The following is a 20,511-nucleotide window of genomic DNA, read 5'->3' as shown; positions in this document are numbered from 1 at the left end:
TTTAGATGTAATGGTCCAAAAATATTTAGATATAATGGTACTAAAAACATGCATTTAAAGGGGGGTGTTTATTGGTGCTGGTGGGTTGTTGTTGTGTTGTTGTTGTGTTGGACCAGTAAAAGGACTAAGCCTATTCGTGTAAGAAAGGAAGGACTGTATTTTAAAAATAGGTTTTCTATTTTACATCCAGGGGATATATACACTCTATCCCTTCATTAATGCAAGGATTGTAAATGCCAGCATAGAAGATGTTAAAGTGCTGCTGACAGAAGAAAACCCATTCTTAAGTAAACTTAGTAGTGAGGTGCGCAATCAAGTCAAAGGAATGGGTAAGTATTCACTTCTGAGGATTTCCAATCCTGGTTCATTCTTTTCTCACAGTGGTAAAAAGCATCATGTGCAGAAGGAAATATACTAACTATTAAGCTCTGATTGCTGTCCAGCTTGCCCTGAGCTCCATAGTAATAGTAGTAATAGTTACTCCTTAATAGTAGTAATAAGGCCCAGTTGCGGACGACTCTGGGGTTCTGGCGCTCATCTCGCTTCATTGGCCGAGGGAGCCGGCGTACAGCTTCCGGGTCATATGGCCAGCATGACTAAGCCGCTTCTGGCGAACCAGAGAAGCGCACAAAAACGCCTTTTACCTTCCCGCCGGAGTGGTACCTATTTATCTACTTGCACTTTGATGTGCTTTCGAACTGCTAGGTTGGCAGAAGCAGGGACTGAGCAATGGGAGTTGACCCCATTGCGGGGATTCGAACCGCCGACCTTCTGATTGGCAAGTTCTAGGCTCTGTGGTTTAACCCACAGCGCCACCCGCGTCCCCTGAGAGTAATAGTAATAGTAGTAATAGTAATAGTAATAGTTACTCCCTAATTTTAACTTTGAAGAAGAGCTTTCTAATAAGCAGTTACTTATCAGTCAACACAGACTGAATATCACGAGAGTAACAAGCTTCAGGTGTGTAGTAGGACTTGGTCTGGATCAAGCCCATTCTGTTTCCTGTCTTTGTACTTTCTTATGTTTATGGCCATTTTTCCTTTATGGAACCCATGGCAGTGATTCCCAGGCATGTGATTGGTCACCCATCCAGCCCCTAACTAGATCCAGGCCTGCTTAGCTTCAACAAGGTGGTAGCCCTCAGACACTGACCTAGTGGCCAACGCAATCAGCTTTGCTAAGTTAGTTGCACTTAGTTCCCATTGAAACCAGTGGGACACCATAGTCACATCTTAACTTGAATCCTACTGGTTGAATCCAGATGTTGTCTTTGGCCGCCTGCCTCACTCTGTTCCCATTAAATAGATGGTGGCATGGGGTGAGATTGGAGCAGGTCCTGTTGTTGTCTAATAAAGCATATGCTCTTTTTTGCAGCTATGGGGAGCATAGTCCTGCAGTATGAGCCAGATCCAACGTAAGTAACTGCACTGGTTCATTGTGTGTGCTTGTGTGTGTGTGCACATACAGACACCCTTCTAAGTTTGACTGATTTCAGGTTAACTTCCCTTCCATTGAAATTGGTGGAAATGAAAGCATGCAACCAACAGCTGCTTCCGTATGGCAGCAGCTAACCGGGCTTTGGGGAAATTGAAGCCTTTATGCCCCTGTGTTCTTAACTCTAATAAAACCTGTGAAGGCCACATCTCAGAGCTATTGTACCTTTAAAGCAGAGCTTTCCACGTGTGTTGCGACATGTTGGTGTGTCGGCTGCAGTGCGTAGGTGTTCTTGCTAACGCTCCCCATCCCGGGGCTGGAAAGGGGTTAGTGTAATCTCCAGTTTGCTAATAAAACTGAATTACTGTGTTGTGAAATGAAGAGTTTGGAAAGCTCTGCTTTAAAGGACAGAAGGGGGGACCTGGTCATCTGCCTTCTCCGCTTTCCTGTTTCTCTAAAGAACTTTACAAAACCATCAGCAAACGCCTAAATCTTTTTTTAAAAGTTGAAATATAACAGACCATGTGATTTCCCAATGAGGTGTCTTGTAATGCAGGTTGATGTTCCCACCACTTAGGAAGGCAAGGAGTATTTGACCAAACCTTTACAATGCAGCCTCGCCCTGGAGGCTCTTTCCCAGTTCATTCGCAGTACGTTTCCGAGCACAATTCAAAGTGCTGGTGCTGACCTTTAAAGCCCTAAACAGCCTTGGTCCTGTATACCTGAAGGAGCGTCTCCACCCCCATCGTTCAGCCCGGACACTGAGATCCAGCGCCGAGGGCCTTCTGGCGGTTCCCTCATTGCGAGAAGTGAGGTTACAGGGAACCAGAGAGAGGGCCTTCTCGGTAGTGGCGCCCGCCCTGTGGAACTCCCTCCCTTCAGATGTGAAGGAAATAAGTAGCTATCTTCTTTTTAAACGACATCTGAAGGCAGCCCTGTTCAGGGAAGTTTTTAATATTTAATGCTGTATTGCTTTTAACACTTGAAGCCGCCCTGAATTGCTGGGGAAACTCAGCCAGATAGGCGGGGTATAAAAAATAATAATAATAATAATAATAATAATAATAATAATAATAATAATAATAATAATAATAATAATAATTTATTTTATTATTGTTATTGTTATTGTTGTTGTTGTTGTTGTTGTTGTTATTATTATTATTATTATTATTATTATTCCCTACCCAGGGCAGGAGCTCTTTCATCGCTCTTCTGACTTTCACGTCTGACTTTACCTCTTGGCAGTCTTTTCCTTCAGCTTTCAACTTCCTTAGCTGTTTCCTTCAATTTATTTATTTTCATCCTCCCCTTTTAGCCTTGAAGGCAATTAATTAAAGGGGTATGCAAGCAGGGGGGAAAAACTACATTTAAAATAACACACATTGTACCGGGTCAGGCCACTGGACCATCTAGCACTATATACCTTGCTCTGACTGGCATATGTTCTCCAAGATCCCAGGTAGAGAGTTTTCCCATTGTTGTTGCCACAGATCCTTTTTAACTGGAAGTGCTGAGATTTTGACCTGTGATCATCTCCAGGGCAAAACATGTGGTCTACCACTGAGCTGTGCCACCGCTCTGATTAAAGTACTTTAAAAACCAGCCAGCAGTATTGTTTAAAACTACTAATACATCTCATTGACGTGGCAGCGGAATTTACAGTTAACTGAGAAAGCAGTAGCCTACAGAAACTGTGTTGTTGAATTAATTTTCAATATACAGTGGTGCCTCGCAAGACGAAAAGAATCTGTTCCGCGAGTCTCTTCGTCTTGCAGTTTTTTCGTCTTGCGAAGCAAGCCGATTAGCGCTATTAGCGGCTTAGCGGGCTTAGTGGATCAGCTGATAAGCGGCTTAGCGGATCAGCTGATAAGCGGCTTAGCGGATCAGCTGATAAGCGGCTTAGCGGATCAGCTGATAAGCGGCTTGGGAAAAAGGGGGGGGGGGAGGAAAAAACCCTGCAGGAACTCGCAAGACATTTTCGTCTTGCGAAGCAAGCCCATAGGAAATTCGTTTTGTGAAGCACCTCCAAAACGGAAAACCCTTTCGTCTAGCAGATTTTCCGTCTTGCGAGGCATTCGTCTTGCGGGGCACCACTGTATGTATATTTTTAATGCTGGTGATCTCTTGGTTTTGCAGCAAGCCAGATAGTCTTCAGTGTTCCATTGTGCTTTGTGGCTGGCTGGGCAAGACTTCCCTTCGTGCCTTCGTGGCCAAGAATGAGAGGTTGCATTACCTGAGAATGATGGGGGTTGAGGTGTTCAAAGCAAAGAGGAAAGAAGAAGATGTAGAACGTAAAACAGAAGAAGAAGATGCAGAAGGTAAAACAGCCATAGACACCGCAGGGCAGGTGCTGGAAGAAATGGACTTGGGATGCACAGCTAAGGAAAACAGTCAGTTACCTGAAGAAATTAAAGAAGAACTGAATGGGCAACCTGCAATGGAACCCATAGAAGCTAAGCTAGCAGAAAGCCTTTCTTCCAGCGTCAAAAATGAGAGCACCAAAAATATAGAAAGCAAAGATAATGTTGACCTTAGTGATAAAAATGTCTAATGGGATAACTTTCATTGACTGTCCATGTGCATTGTTCTAGATATTTATGCTCCGGCTAAGCATCTGCAAACACATTTTTAATAAGAGGGTATTTCAGGTTTTATGGGGGGTGTTGTATGGGAATCATTTTACAAGAGTTTCCTTACGTTTTATTTTTAAAATATAAATGGTTTTCATATTTACTTCTTGTACCATGTAAATTCCACGATGCTTATTAATTTTGGTGGGTCTGTTGCTGGCAGTGGACTGCACCGCTAAAATGACACCTGTCAACATCAATATTAAATTTACTGCTAAGTGGCTATAACTTGTAAAATTGGGTTATGAATTTGCTTTGTTCTTGCAGTAGAATCTGTTGAACACAACTGTCAGCTTTTATGCAAACCTTATAAGTTCCTTATTGTCCCTGCGTACTTGAAATGTGCTCACATGAAAATTGAAATCAAAGGCCAGATGTTGACACCATATAATTCCTTATATTTGTGGTGTTTTCCACTGGGCTATATCTCCAACGTGAAGAAGGTGCCTGCATAACTCTTAGTGTCATTAGCTCAGTCGGCCTTTTGGGCTTGGGGGATATTGTACTTCTCTAATTCTGTTTACTATTTCTTTTCTTTTTTTATAAGATATTTATTAAAAATTTTAGAGGTACAGAAAGAGAAAACAAAATACATCATTTTAAACAAAAATAAGATAGAATACAAAAAAGAAAAAAGAGAAATAAAAAAGAAAGAACAGAGAATTAAAATCCATTCAGAAAAAAAGAAAAAACAAGGAAAAATATAACAAATCTTCCCATTACTTATCTTTCATTAGCTTATTTCCCTGACCTCTTCACACCTCCCTTTCTTGTATTCTAGGTCAATTATCCATTTCAGCAAATCCTTTCCCTCTTTTCAAATTTTTGTCCTGTAATTTATCTTGATATTAACATAACTTTACTTTCCCTCCTTTCCCCAATTAAAGGTAAAGGTACCCCTGCCCGTACGGGCCAGTCTTGCCAGACTCTGGGGTTGTGCGCCCATCTCACTCAAGAGGCCAGGGGCCAGCGCTGTCCGAAGACACTTCCGGGTCACGTGGCCAGCATGACATTGCTGCTCTGGCGAGCCAGAGCCGCACACGGAAACGCCGTTTACCTTCCCGCTAGAAAGCGGTCCCTATTTATCTACTTGCACCCGAGGGTGCTTTCGAACTGCTAGGTTGGCAGGTGCTGGGACCGAGCAGCGGGAGTGCACCCCGCCGCGGGGATTCGAACCGCCGACCTTTCGATCGGCAAGCCCTAGGCGCTGAGGCTTTAACCCACAGCGCCACCCGCGTCCCTTTCCCCAATTAGCAGTCTGTTTTTTTCCTAAATCTTTGTAATCTTTGTTTTTTTCCTAAATCTTTCTGCTAAAATCACATAAATTCATTCCAACATCATTCTAACATTCCTTAATTTTGCAATGTTTCTGTAAATAGTCTTTAAATTTCTTCCAATCTTCCTCCACCGACTCTTCTCGGATTCTGCCAGTCATTTCCACCAGTTCCATATAGTTCCATATAGTTCCATATAGTCCATCACCTTCATCTGCCATTCTTCCCGGGTGGGTAGATCTTGTGTCTTCCAATACTTTGCAATAAGTATTCTTGCTGCTGTTGTGGCATACATAAAGAAAGTTCTATCCTTCTTTGACACCAATTGGCTGACCATGCCCCAGTTTACTATTTCTAGCATGAAGCAGCAAGCAATGGGGATTAATTTAATAGAAATCTCACTTCATATTTGCTGAATCAGATAGATTTGCACTTTGACTTCTCTGCTTTAGATACATCTGCTTTATCGCTGAATGTAACAAGTTTAAAAACACTGGTAGAGGCAAAAGTCTGGTATCCTTGCAGCTCATTCTGCATTCCAGAAATGAATGGTTGGTTTCCAGTATCAGCTGAGTAAATGCAATACAGCAGGCCATGTGGCATAATTCTACTAGGGATGTGCTGATAACATTTTAATAACTAAGGTGGAGCAGCAGGGGGCAGCACAGGGTAATCCAGGAATAATGGCAGAACACTTAAGATGCCAGTCCTTTGCAGGAAGGTTGTATCGCAAGAGCAAGGACACCGCAGATGCAATACCTAATGTATTTTGTCTTGCCACTCAGTTCCTTTGTTGTTTGGGGCTAGAGAACTGTCTGTGCTGTGTATTTATCCATCTACACGATGGATGTACTTTGGCTAAATATTTTAGCCTTAAAACCAAGAATTTGGGGAAGAACCCAAAAACCAGAGGTTGAGTTTTCAGGTGAATTTGAAGGGCAGTGTAAAAGATGCCATTTTAAAATGATGGCTCAGAACTTCACCAATTCCACTAGTGTGATCAAACAGTTTTTAAAGCACCATCACTATATGCAGAAGAAACCACAGAAGGGAGCATGCAGAAGAGATGGCTCCAAAATATGTCTCTTATGGCAAAGCCACCCTGTAAGGAAGTAGTCATCAACCTTTCCAGACTCAAGACGTGATTTGGTACCAGATTCCTACAGTGGTGCCTCGCAAGACGAAAAGAATCCGTTCCGCGATTCTCTTCGTCTAGCGGTTTTTTCGTCTTGCGAAGCAAGCCCATTGACAGCTTAGCGGATTAGCGCTACAGCGGTCTAGCGGCTTCTAGCGATCAGCTGTTAAGCGGCTTATCAGCGGATCAGCTGTTAAGCAGCTTAGCGGCTTAGGAAAAGGGGGGGAGCGGAAAAAACCCGTGGGGACTCGCAAGATTTTTTCGTTTTGCGAAGCAACCCCATAGGGAAATTAGTTTTGCGAAGCACCTCCAAAACGGAAAACCCTTTCGTCTAGCTGGTTTTCCGTCTTGCGAGGCGTTCGTCCTGCAGTGCACCACTGTACTTGGGGTCCCACTTTTTGCAGCATAGTTCCTCACTCCTTTTTTTTAGCTTTTAAAAATTGGTGCTGATGTGAGCTGCATTTCAGTGGGAAGAGACATGTTACGAGTGCCTGAAAAACCAATGCTGAAGGCACCCCGAAAAAGGAGGAGATGGTAGCAAATAATAGCAGGGCAGGGCCCAATTTAAATAGATCCAGAAAATCAGTCTTGGCCAATAGTGCCTGGATTTGTTCAGTGATCACCTGTTCTGGAACGCTTCCTGTAAAGGAGATGTTTGACCAGTCTACAATTATTAAGACATTCTGGGCCTGGGGAATATTTCTTAAGAAGTTGTCTTACTGCCATTAATCACACACACCCCAGTCCAACCTTTGTCCCTGCTACATCTTACCTGTCATGGAGGGCAAGGGTCAAGTATGCAAGTGGTTGCTCACACACCTATCCAAGTACATTGCCCACGTCTTTGAACCCTGCCAACTGAAACTTGTCCAATAACACTGAACCAGACAGTAGTCTGGATGCCTTGTGAGATGGATTGGCTGCAACAGTGGAATCCCGGGCCTGGCAGATGCAAGAGATTTTATCCTCAAAATGAGTCACAGCAGGCTGCTGGGGGTTCCACAGACTCGTTTGGGCCAGGAGATAAAAGACTTTGAACCACCTGGAAAAGTTCAGCTGCCTGCCATTTAGTTAAGAAAGTCGTCTTTGCAGTCTTCACTACTACTGAGTAGACTATCATCATGTACTAATGTTTGTTTGTATTCAAGCTTTCCTCTTCCTGCATTCAAGCTGTATTTTCAGCATACAGGATCCACCTGAATACTGCTCTGGAATGACCACGTCATTTGCCAGGCCACAAAGCCCCCTAGTGCCATCTGAAAATCAGTGCGACCCATCAGCCTCTGCAGGTAGTTCTCCCACCTCTGCAGAAGGGAAAAGCTGCTGACAGCCGAAATCTCTGGCCGTGATGAGTGAATGGTGCTAAAAATACCCTGCCCTCAATTCAGCCTCTTTCCTGCCCTTTTGAGAAAACCAAGTCCAGTGTGAGTTGGCTGATGAGGTAAAATTGGTCTTAGTTGGTAGCTAACCATGCAAAAACAGAGGATTCACATGTCCGTGTCTTGTTAACTTTGCACGACAGACCTCAAACTTTAATCTGAAATTACTGCTGATATACAGCACCCTAATATGTATTCTCTTGCGTCTCCCATCCAGACAAGCAACGTGGCAAGACCCACACTCCCCGGCTTTATTTAGCAAAGCAATTTCTGCTTGATGAAAGGTCACAGTGTAGCCTTGGATTTTCCCTTCTTACTAACAGAACATCTATTTATAAATGGTGATAAAATTAAAGCATTTGTGGGTCAGAAGCAGAGAAAACTGGCTTGAGGCTACAACTGTGCCATAGCTGTATGCTAGCTTTGGATAAAAGGAAGTTTGGAGGGTCCAATTTATAAGAGATAAGAGGCTGGAGAAAACAAAGGAAGCGAAAGCTGGGGAGAGAGAGTTTAAAAAGTATTATTATTTATTAAATTTATATGCCACCCTTCATCCAAAGATCACCGGGCGGTTTACAGTATTAAGTCAGTCTCATGCTGTAGGTTGGGATGAAAAGACTGAAAGGTACTGATTTAGATAATCAAGATCACTGAGTGGCGGAATAAGTGAGCAGGGCTTGCTGCAGAAAGCACTTTCAGAGCAAATGCTTCCAAAGGACTCCTGGAACCAAGCTTGGGTTTGATGCATTCTTCTGTAAAGTGGCCAGGGCAGCTGGTGGGTCCTTTGAGGTCCTCAAGACCTCAGTGAAAACAAGAGGAACACAATGAAAACCTTTTTAAAAACAAACATCAATGAATGGCAATTCAAAACTCAGTTCCTTCTACACTCTGCTGCAGCTGCAGAATGAAGGGGGAGGATTCCTATGGAACGAGTGTGTGCATGTGTGTGCGGAACTGGAAGGTCTACCTCAAATATCTGGTAAATGGTCAAGTTAGTAAGGCTTCACTTTGACACCCTGTGGTGTGTACAGAAAGCCTGAACACCATATTGGGCTGAAACAGAAAGCTAGCTTTATTTTCCCCTCCCCTTTGGGGCCCTGGTGTTAATACCACAGGGTTTATTTTGGGGGGGGGGTCCACTTTGAATAACAGCAGACATCTCTCCTGACCGTTGGTGCTGAATTCTGCAGCCCCTCTCCCCAAGTGCTTTTTGCAAAGTTGCAAGTCTGGCATCAGATCTCAGCTAAGGAAAAAGCGTTCCAGGAAGAGAATTGTGAGGGTGTCAGGTGTGGACGGGTGATGGTGGTTCTGCACTCCTCACTGGCGCAGGCAAGAACGTTTGTTACCTCCTTGTTTTCCAACTAGCTCCGTACTGCCCACACAGATTGCTACTGGCTTTCCAGCCCTACCTGAAATTGCATCTAGGATCTTCCGTATGTAACACATGTCCTTTGCCATTGTGCCTCAGAGCCTCCTCAGTCCCCATCTGTGGAAGAAACCTGAGTTTTCAACTGACATTCATCATTATTTTTCTGTGATCCATCACCCCATTTTAACAACGGCAGTCTCCGTGGGAGCCACTTTAGTTACCGAGGCATGAAGAATAAAAGCGTGAAAAGAATCAAATATGGAAATTCCTAAACTGATTTTGTTCATTAAAATACAAACTGACTTGAGGAAGGGTGTGCGCGTGGAGGAGGATGTCTCTAGCCAAAAGAATGCACACCACAAATAGTTTAACTCCTTATTGTCAAAGATAACGCTTTGGTTGTTTCCTAGCTCCAAATACCCATGCACACCAATCGAGCATCCAGGCAGCTATTCCCAGGTCAGCACTGTGTGGAGCAATTGCAGCAAGAGGGGGCCACTCCCCCTGCCAGGCTGTTCACATGCAACTAAAGTAAAAACTGCCTCCCCTCATCCCTCTTCAATCCTCTCCTGGTTCTGGGAGACGGTGGAGCAGGAGCATGCCTTGCCTCCTGGTCAGGACAGGTCCCCACAAACCACTGACCCCCTCTCCCAAGTTAGACTCCAGCCCCTCTTCCCCTAGTGCAGTGTTTTTCAACCTTTTGTGGGCAAAGGCACACTTGTTTCATGAAAAAAATCACGAGGCACACCACCATTAGAAAATATTAAAAAATTTAACTCTGTGCCTATACTGACTATATATAAAGTAATTCTCTTGAATAGGAATCAAATAAACACAAATAAAGTATTTTATAATTACTTTATTATAAAATATTAAGTAAACAGAAATATGAAAAATTATAAAATACTTTATTCAGTGCGCAACCTGGGCCAGTTTGGCTGAACACAAAGCTGATATTCTGGCTGGAATTGAAGAAAGACACACACGTAGCTCTATGGGGAATCGAAGAAAGACACACACGTAGCTCTAAGGGAATCGGATGAGAGTGGACCGCCTGCCCGCTCTCATCTGATCCCATCCGATCTGATCCCCACCCAGGACGGATGGAAAATAGGGTGGACACAGTCTGGTGCCCGCCTAGTATTTCTAGCCTGCCACCAGCCTTCCAGAACTTTTCCTAGCCCTCCAAGAACACTTAACTGCTGGCCAGGGCTGACAAAAGTAGCCTTGCTAAATTCTAACATTGATAACGATGTCAAAGTTACTGCAATTCAAAAGAAATCCCTATGCATGACTGTGCTCTTGAAGCTTGCTTGAAAGAGCTCCTGTTTCTTGCCTAGCATCAGTGAGGGCAGAGTGCAACCAATTGCTATCCTTTTGACCTTGGGTGAAGAAGCTGGGTGAGCCTGCAGAATAACTCTGCTTAATTAGGCTGCCTTTGTGCTTCCAGGGAAGTAGTGGAGCTTAGCAGGAAAGGGGCTGTGATGCAGAGCAGGCTGCCCAAACTTTGCTGAAGGGATGAAAGCAGCTTTCTGACGGTTGCAAAAGCACCGAAACCACAAAAAGAGAGAGAGAGAAAGCGGCTCTTAAGCCTGCTATGGTGACTGGCAGGTCCCAAAATCTTCCGTCTCTGTAGCCTGAAGGCAAAGAATAGAGAATAAAAAAGGGCTTTCTAACAGGTGCGAGACGCTGATCTTTGCAGGTAGGAAACATCAAACATCATCGGGAGACAGGAGACATCTGTTCTGCTCTTGGATGTCCTTGCAGATTTCTTGTACCACCGTAGGCAAATATCTGGGGGCTCTGCCGTGGCTTCTTCAGCAGGCTGGTAGAGAACAAATCAGAGCTAAAAAAAGCAAAATCGAAATTCTGTACCAACACTAACCCATATTCTGCTCCAAGAAACACTGAATTCTGACATTTATATCAATTATTCAAATTAAAGCAACTGTGCATATTTTTGCTTCTTTTGTTCATGTTTTAGTCTGCTTCTGGTGGTCTAGCCCTCCCCATTCTGGGGCTTCTGGAGGGTACCAGGTAGCAGAAAGGCTGGGTCAGTGGGGGAAAATGAGATTTACAGGAAGCGTTAGACTGTGTACACATTATATTTTACTCTGGCTCCAGTGCTCTCCCATGCTTGGTGCTCAAACCTGAGTACCTGTGGCATTGACCATACTCCATATCCTTTAGTTCCTCAAGAAATACTGCTGTGTGATGCATTTTCCTTCAAACCAGCTCCCATCTGATTGGCTGCCATTAAAGCTGAGGTTACAACAGCCTCTGCACATGTGCAGATGACAGCTTCAGTAAAATAGAGAGTTTGGAGGTTTGCAGCTGCAGAGAAATAAACCAAGTAATATGCATCGGGTGAAGAAAACCTCTTCCCCTTCTGGTGTATAAAGGTAAAGGTAAAGGTACCCCTGCCCGTACGGGCCAGTCTTGACAGACTCTGGGGTTGTGCGCCCATCTCACTTAAGAGGCCAGGGGCCAGCGCTGTCCGGAGACACTTCCGGGTCACGTGGCCAGCGTGACATTGCTGCTCTGGCGAGCCAGAGCCGCACACGGAAACGCCATTTACCTTCCCGCTGGTAAGTGGTCCCTATTTATCTACTTGCACCCGGAGGTGCTTTCGAACTGCTAGGTTGGCAGGCGCTGGGACCGAGCAGCAGGAGCGCACCCCGCCGCAGGGATTCGAACCGCCGACCTTTCGATCGGCAAGTCCTAGGCGCTGAGGCTTTAACCCACAGCGCCACCTGCGTCCCCCTTCTGGTGTATATTGCGTCCCCCTTCTGGTGTATATTGCAGCATAAAAACGCAACTTGTAATGCAGCAGGAATTCACAACCATGATGTGTTTCAAGCTGCTAATGTGTACATAGCTTTATTAAGCTACTTTAGCTTCTCAGATTTCACAAGGGATGATTCTTGCGAAGGGACTAGAAACTTGCATTATTTAAAAAGGAAAAAAACCCTGAAAGTCTCAAGAAGATGAGTTGTGCTTCCCAAATACCCAGCGACCTTGAATACACTGCCCATGTCCAGAATTTACTGGTACTGTCAGTGTCCATCTAAAACGGTGGTTCTCAAACTTTTTTCTCTCGGTCGCACGGAATAAAAATTTGCTTGTGCCACACCAAATTTTTTATTGCTAAGAAATACTGTACACTGGAAGACATAACTAATATTGTCCTCCGTATCACTTGATGCTCTTGCTTTCGTTTTGAAAAGATATTTATCCATATTATGCAAAAAATAATGATGATACTATACTACTCTGAAGGGACGCGGGTGGCGCTGTGGGTTAAACCCCAGAGCCTAGGACTTGCCGATCAGAAGGTCGGTGGTTTGAATCCCCGCGACGGGGTGAGCTCTCGTTGCTCGGTCCCAGCTCCTGCCAACCTAGCAGTTCAAAAGCACATCAAAGTGCAAGTAGATAAATAGGTACAGCTCTGGTGGGTAAACAGTGTTTCCGTGCACTGCTCTGGTTCGTCAGAAGTGGCTTAGTCATGCTGGCCACATGACCCGGAAGCTGTACGCCGGCTCCCTCGGCCAATAAAGCGAGATGAGCGCTGCAACCCCAGAGTCAGCCACGACTGGACCTAATGGCCAGGGGTCCCTTTACCTTTTTATACTACTCTGAAGAGTTTAAATGTCATTTGATGCTTGAATCTTCTGCCCGCACTTGCCACTCTCCCCTTTCACACCCTTTGAGAACCATTGGTCTAAAATAAATGGGGTCTTCTTCGCACTTCCTTTCTTCTAGTTCCTTTGAGGATCCAGTGGTGAAATTGAGTGTGCAAATGGGCACTGAGGTTTTGTGTTTTTTTGTGCCCTTCTCTGGGTGGGTCAGGCCTTCCCTGCCCCCTCATGTTTCTACCAGTGGGGTAGCAAGGGGTCTGGAAAAGAGAAAATATTTATCTTTCTCTGGGCAGCCTGATCTCACTGGATGTACAAAGTTGACTAGAGGCCTGAAAAAGGTCTGCCCTGTTTTGGATTCTGGCCACTTAACCCACAAATCCTGCAAATCGTTTTCCGTTTGTGCAGGTTGGTATCAGCTCAGCACATCCTAGGGGTCCCATCACCAGGTGTACCAAAGAAAACCGCCTCTCTTCTTACTCATTATCCGGAGGCTTGTAAATGATCTATTTTGTTTTCTTGAGCAGCTTCAAGCAAAACAGTCAATGATCATATAAGCCCTGAATCCATTTCTAAGAAGAATGTCCAGGAAGAATTCACTTAAGAGCTTCTCGGAGCCCCTCAACTAATAATCATCTCCTTCTAACTTTTCTTGTGGGACTTTCGCAGCCTTTGTGAGTGACATGTTTTATTTCAAGCAGGGATTTAAAAAATGCTCCACAAGACTAGGCTGAAATTAAACATCTAAACATGACGCTGAGATCCAGCGCCGAGGGCCTTCTGGCGGTTCCCTCATTGCGAGACGTGAGGTTACAGGGAACCAGGTAGAGGGCCTTCTCGGTAGTGGCACCCGCCCTGTGGAACGCCCTCCCATAAGATGTCAAAGCAATAAACAACTATTTTACTTTTAAAAGACAACTGAAGGCAGCCCTCTTTAGGGAAGTTTTTAATGTCTGATGCTGTACTGTTTTAATATTCAGTTGGAAGCCACCCAGAGTGGCTGGGGAAACCCAGCCAGATGGGCGGGGTATAAATAATAAATTATTATTATTGTTGTTGTTGTTGTTGTTGTTGTTGTTGTTGTTGTTGTTGTTGTATAGGGGAAATGCCAGGCACTGAAGTAAATAAAAATACATATTAATGAGCAAATGACAGATTGGCCAGACTGAACGTCCTTCTCAAATCTGTTCCTTCGGCAGATCACTAATACTTAAATTAATAAGGTAGTATACATACTGAAATGGTGTTAGGCGGAATTTACAATACAAATAGGAATTGGAGGGTTGAGAGATAGACAGTAGCCTTTAGTCTTCCCAGACTCAGGACCTGCCTTTAAATTTTAAACTTTCCTCTACATCCGTCTTCTTTCTCTGTTTTCCTTCTCTTCTGCTATTTTCCCTTCCTCCTCTCTCATGGGTACAATTGGGGGTGGGGAGGGGCATCGCTTACCTGGGTTGCACATGAGATTGTGCCAGGGATGCTTCTACGCACTTAGGATTCAGTTGCCATTCACTTCCTTGGCATATGGCGTCCGCACAACATGGTTGTCCCTTCAGTCTTTGTGTCCTGTGCCCCAACCTCAACTCGTCTTTGTCTTCTCAGAGAGTAGAAAGTCTGACCAGGTTTCTTCTTACGTGGCTGGCATCCAGAGCTACTCAAGGTGATGTTTCACCTTTGGCAGAAACAGACACACCATGCCAAGGCGTGTGTACCAGTGACACAAATGCCTTTGCTTCAACAATTAAACAAAAGTTTAACTCTTTGGCCTGTGTTCATATCATTGTTACAGTTATTTATAAATAACTGTATTTAAATACAGTGGTACCTCAGGTTACATACGCTTCAGGTTACAGACTCCGCTAACCCAGAAATAGTGCTTCAGGTTAAGAACTTTGCTTCAGGATGAGAACAGAAATCGTGCTCTGGCGGCAGCAGGAGGCCCCCATTAGCTAAAGTGGTACCTCAGGTTAAGAACAGTTTCAGGTTAAGAACGGACCTCCAGAACGAATTAAGTACTTAACCCGAGGTACCACTGTATTTAAAAATGAATCACATATTCAGGTTGTGTTCCCCGCCCCCAGCATATCTTTAATATATATTCAAGAATGGGCCTTTACCCTTGATGAGAATGCATTGGCATCTGTCTATTTCAAAACACAAACTGCTTTGTTAGCAGTGACTTTCCCAAGACGCAAGCCTGTGCAGTGTGTATGGAGGTCCTGGGCTGATGTGGTCTAAAGGAAAGCAGAGCAAGATGTTTGGCACCAGCTTGGCCACAGGAGTTCCTGGAGTTTTAGGGTCAGTTTTCCTTCTCCTAAATGGGCTCTCTTCCCAGGCTGATGAGCCCCATTTGCCCCTCACTCTTCTCTACAGCAGGGACGCGGTTGGCGCTGTGGGTTAAACCACTGAGCCTTGGCCTTGCTGATCAGAAGGTTGGCAGTTCAAATCCCCACAACGGGGTGAACTCCCGTTGCTCGGTCCCTGCTCCTGCCAACCTAGCAGTTCGAAAGCATGTCAAAGTGCAAGTAGATAAATAGGTACTGCTCCAGCAGGAAGGTAAGCGGCGTTTCCGTGCGCTGCTCTGGCTCACCAGAAGCGGCTTAGTCATGCTGGCCACATGACCCGGAAGCTGTACGCCGGCTCCCTCAGCCAGTAAAGCGAGATGAGTGCCGCAATCCCAGAGTCGGTCACGGCTGGACCTAATGGCCAGGGGTCCCTTTACCTTTACCTCTCTACAGCATGTGCAGAAACTGCCTTCTTGACCACTGGGCCCACTATTGGTCTGATCTGCTGGAGCCTGTCTTCACATGCAGAGGAAGTCCCTAACTTACTGAGGTTTGGAGACCTATTTGCTGCCCTCACCTGGGTTATTCGGCCAGTCAAAGCCATTCCTGGGGTGGGACCACTGTCACATGCTGACAGCTACAAGGAGCCCCAGGTGAGAGCTGAGTGCAGGGTGGGGGACCAAAGGGGGATAAACTATCACAGAAGAAGTTCAATGTGGCCTCCACCAGAGAGACTCCCCTTCCCCTAATGCGCCACACACCCCTTGAAAGAATATTGGGAGAATATTGTTGTTGTTGTTTAGTCGTTTAGTCGTGTCCGACTCTTCGTGACCCCATGGACCAGAGCACGCCAGGCACTCCCGTCTTCCACTGCCTCCCGCAGTTTGTTCAGACTCATGTTTGTAGCTTCAAAGACACTATCCAACCATCTCATCCTCTGTCGTCCCCTTCTCCTTGTGCTCTCCATCTTTCCCAACATCAGGGTCTTTTCCAGGGAGTCTTCTCTTCTCATGAGGTGGCCAAAGTATTGGAGTCTCAGCTTCAGGATCTGTCCTTCCAGTGAGCACACCGGGCTGATTTCCTTCAGAATGGATAGGTTGGATCTTCTTGCAGTCCATGGGACTCTCAAGAGTCTCCTCCAGCACCATAATTCAAAAGCATCAATTCTTCAGCGATCTGCCTTCTTTATGGTCCAGCTCTCACTTCCATACATCACTACTGGGAAAACCATAGCTTTTACTATACGGACCTTTGTTGGCAAAATGATGTCTCTACTTTTTAAGATGCTGTCTAGGTTGGTCATTGCTTTCCTCCCAAGAAGCAGGCGTCTCTTAATTTCGTGGCTGCTGTCACCATCTGTAGTGATCATGGAGCCCAAGAAAGTAAAATCTCTCACTGCCTCCATTTCTTCTCCTTCTATTTGCCAGGAGGTGATGGGACCAGTGATTGGGAGAATATTACCCTCTCAGATTGGTTCCCTCAGAGTTGCATTCCGTCTCTCCCCATCCTTTCCTTCCATGTCCTTTTCCCCCCAAAGGCACAGCAACAACAAAGCTTGCACATATATACAAATGTTAAATTGTGGTGGCGTCACTGGTGTAGCTTAAGATACAACCTACTGTTGCTGTGGGCCTTGAAGCAACAGCTGGAGAAACAGTGTGGTGGGACATTCATCACATTTAATTCTCATCCTGGCCTCTTGGAACAGTAACTCCGTTCTTGCCAACTTCATGTGATAGCAGCTCCAGCAGCATTTCAACGCTCCGATATATGGCATTCCTGTTTATAACAAGCCACTACGGGGACAGGTTAGTTCTAATGATATGAATTATTATGCAATATAGCATGCTGAAAACTCTTTGTATGCCCAGGGGCTAGGCTTTACCAGCTGTCTCTTATCCTTACCTGACCCCAAAAGCTGATTCTTTTCACCTGAATCTTCGTTCGTGAAGAGATCCTGTTAATTTGAATTAAGTTCCAATGGGTATTGCGTAAGGTGGTTCTGACATTTCGATGGTAACATCAGAGTGTAGAGTATTTGGTGTGGGAAGTTTTCTTTCTGGTCGGGAGAAAATTAGTTTAACTTTTCCATGGGGCCTTAGCTGACAGCTGCGAGTGAGAATTCTCCACCTGCAAAATGAGGATAAATTGTGTGCACATTTCATTTGGTGGGTGCAGGTATAGCCATTTCAGCTAGACTTGACGGGGTCAGGACTAAAGAGGCCAGGAATAGTTTATATATGGCCAGGAGCTGGTCAGTTGAGGGGGGGTCTGTTAAATGGAGAGCAGCGTTTGTAGGACAGTTGCAATTGTTGGTGTTTGTGGAGTCAGCCAGAAGATGGAGAAGAAGACAGCAGAGGGCAGAAAGAAGAGCTTGGTGGAAGAAGGTGGAATGGCTTGTTGGCTGAAGATTAGCTCAAGATAGCTGAATCAGTTGGCTCAGGCTGAAGAGATGAAGGGAGGACTTGCCTGCAGCAGAGAGGCAACGAGCGAACACAGGGAATTTCAGAGGAGCATGACTGATTCGGTTGCACTGGGCGCAGAGCACTGGGGGCACCACAACTATGGAAGGTGAGAGGCAGGGGGTGCTGAATTTTGGCGTTGCACATGGCACCACTGAAATTTGAGACCCCCAGATCCACCACTGGAATAAGGACCATTGTACTCTCCTTGAGAATGCTTCTTGTTTAGCTGGATAGAAGATAGGAGAAGGGCTCTGCAAGTGTTTATCAAAACTAGCCTACTACGGAAAGTTTAAATTTGCCTTTGTTGCTATGCCGACTTTTGCCTCTGGCCCTGTGTTGTTCTGGCACGTAGTGCCCGAAGGCTGCTTAGAAAGGAATGAGCCCTTGGGCTCAAGGCCGGCCCACCCGTGAGGCAAGGTGAGGCAACTGTCTCAGGCAGCAGAATCCACAAGGGGCAGCAGTCTCAATGCCAATATTTCTTTCTCCCTTGTTCCTGATGTAGATCTTCCCTCACACCTTCCCTGGCAAGGAGGGGGGGCACCATTTCGGGGTCTGCCGAAATGTATTGGGTTTGAAAATGGTTCCCCTTTCCTGCGGTAGGCAGGGCAAAAAGCTTCCAGGCCAGCACGAAGTCGCCTGGCCCCTCAATTCTTGGTCTTCACCCTGAGATTTTACATGTTCCACACAAGAAGGTCAAAGTGCTGGAATTTAAGGTCAAGCCCAGAAACATACCTCTCATTTCTTCTGTTACACTACCCTGTGATTTATGTATTTTGGCATTCCCACTTTCATTTCTAGAGAGATGTATTTAATCCTGTTCTGTTAAGAGATGAGTGGTGCTCAATTAAGTTTTTATTGTATTCCAGAAACTGCTGGAGAAGGGGCTCATTACTAAACAACTCCACAAATCTTTTTAATGCAAATGAAATCTGAAGGGGGAAAGGCTTCTAAATCACGCAGACACTTAATTAGAATTGGAAACATTACATTTCATTGATTATTATTTTTTTAAATAGGGAGTGCTTACGATACATTTCAAAGGCTTCGTTTTTGCCAAACTATAGACCGTTTCCCAGCATAATAAAATCAAAGCATACCTCATGCCTGGCTTTATTTTTTAAAACAAGGCTTTTGCAAGAACTGCCAAACGAATGCCAAAAGGACTAGCAGGAAACTCTGGAGTCCTAAGGGTGAAGCTTTTGAACATTTGAAATGTTCACATTGGGAAGTTTCCCCTTTTGTTTCTTGTGGCATTACAATTTACTGCCGCTTGTCATTTCTGTAGGGGCTTCGCCCTAGGAGTCCTCAGATGGTATTATTGCAATGCCGTTAAGCAGAGCTATCATAATAAATAAAGGCAGAAGGCAGATGCCAGCAAGAATAAAAGATTCGGGATTTTCTGCTTATATCTTGCTGCTGCTGCTGCTACTCCCAGTTTATGCATTCAACAGAACGAAGTGGCAATGCTTGCAAAACGGGTAACCTTTCCCCTGTCATTCCATGTTTCTAGGCCAAGGAAAAGGTGGTAACTGGGTGTTCATCAGACAGGGCAAAATCACTAAGATGCTGAGGGGGCTCTATTTTAGGGAAGGTGGAAGAGGCAGAGTCCCCCCTCCCCAGTTCCAGACCACATAAGATTATTCTCCCCGAGTACCTCAATCTGGGCTATTGTGAGGTTTTAAATTACAAGTGATTTATTCTTGAATATACCCAAGGGCAATTACTGAACTCTGCTGCGAGGTTACATACATAAATAGTTTTCATATGCTTCTGGTGGCATGTTAAATGGGGTGGTGTAGCCCCCTAGCCGCTGTCCTCTCTGCAAGAGCTGGTCCAAGGCATTTGGGCACCCGACACAAACCACAAAATGGTGCCCTGTCCCCGCAAGTAGGAAAGAAGGAATGAGTGAAGATCGACATTGGGAACAAGCAGGGGAATCAAATTAACCTTACCAGATGGCTGAAGTGGGAATCAAATGCTATAATGGGAGGGGATGGGGAAGGCCTGGTCTTCATGTGACTGGGTGGTGTAGAGCCCAGGAGACCACAGAGGGCACAGACCAGTTGGCATATATACATGGAATGGGTGTGTTTGGAAGCAAGTTTGGAAAACTCAGTAGTGACCAGAGGATTGGAGAAGATCAGTCTACATCCCAATCCCAAAGAAGGGCATTGCCAAAGAATGCTCCAACTACCGCACAATTGCGCTCATTTCACACACTAGCAAGGTTATGCTTAAAATTCTACAAGGCAGGCTTCAGCAGTATGTGGACCGAGAACTCCCAGAAGTGCAAGCTGGAACAGAGGCAGAGGAACCAGAGACCAAATTGCAAACATGTGCTGGATTATGGAGAAAGCTAGAGAGTTCCAGAAAAACATCTACTTCTGCTTCATTGACAACGCAAAAGCATTTGATTGTGTTGACCACAGCAAACTATGGCAAGTTCTTAAAGAAATGGGAGTGCCTGATCACCTCATCTGTCTCCTGAGAAATTGCTATGTGGGACAAGAAGCTACAGTTAGAACTGGATATGGATTAACTGATTCATTCAAAATTGGGAAAGGAGTACGACAAGGCTGTATATTGTCTCCCTGCTTATTTAACTTATATGCAGAATTCATCATGCGAAAGGCTGGATTGGATGAATCCCAAACCGGAATTAAGATTGCCGGAAGAAATATCAACAACCTCAGATATGCAGATGACACAACCTTGATGGCAGAAAGTGAGGAGGAATTAAAGAACCTTTTATTGAGGGTGAAAGAGGAGAGCGCAAAATATGGTCTGAAGCTCAACATCAAAAAAATTAATATCATGGCCACTGGTCCCATCACCTCCTGGCAAATAGAAGGGGAAGAAATGGAGGCAGTGGGAGATTTTACTTTCTTAGGTTCCATGATCACTG

General features: G+C 45.0%; 1 protein-coding gene across 2 annotated transcripts in view; it reads left to right on the top strand.

Annotated features, from left to right (window-relative positions):
- The window catches only part of NSUN2 (NOP2/Sun RNA methyltransferase 2), a 32,124-nt gene extending 27,823 nt beyond the window's left edge, over positions 1 to 4,301 (top strand). The window contains exons 17-19 of one of the 2 annotated variants that reach the window (XM_081917787.1): positions 191 to 329; positions 1,375 to 1,414; positions 3,571 to 4,301. In XM_081917787.1, the coding sequence (XP_081773913.1) occupies positions 191 to 329; positions 1,375 to 1,414; positions 3,571 to 3,985 (594 nt within the window). In that variant the 3' untranslated portion in view covers positions 3,986 to 4,301. Of the gene's footprint in view, positions 1 to 190; positions 330 to 1,355; positions 1,415 to 3,570 lie in introns of both variants that reach the window. The other variant, XM_081917788.1, reaches the window with a different exon arrangement.
- The last annotated feature ends 16,210 nt before the right edge of the window (positions 4,302 to 20,511 follow it).

The sequence above is a fragment of the Podarcis melisellensis genome (genome assembly GCF_964234715.1).
Source record: "Podarcis melisellensis genome assembly, chromosome: 7".
NCBI classification, from domain to species: Eukaryota; Metazoa; Chordata; class Lepidosauria; order Squamata; family Lacertidae; genus Podarcis; species Podarcis melisellensis.
Note: the sequence above shows the minus strand (reverse complement) of the source record. Positions and strands in the feature narration are given on the sequence as shown.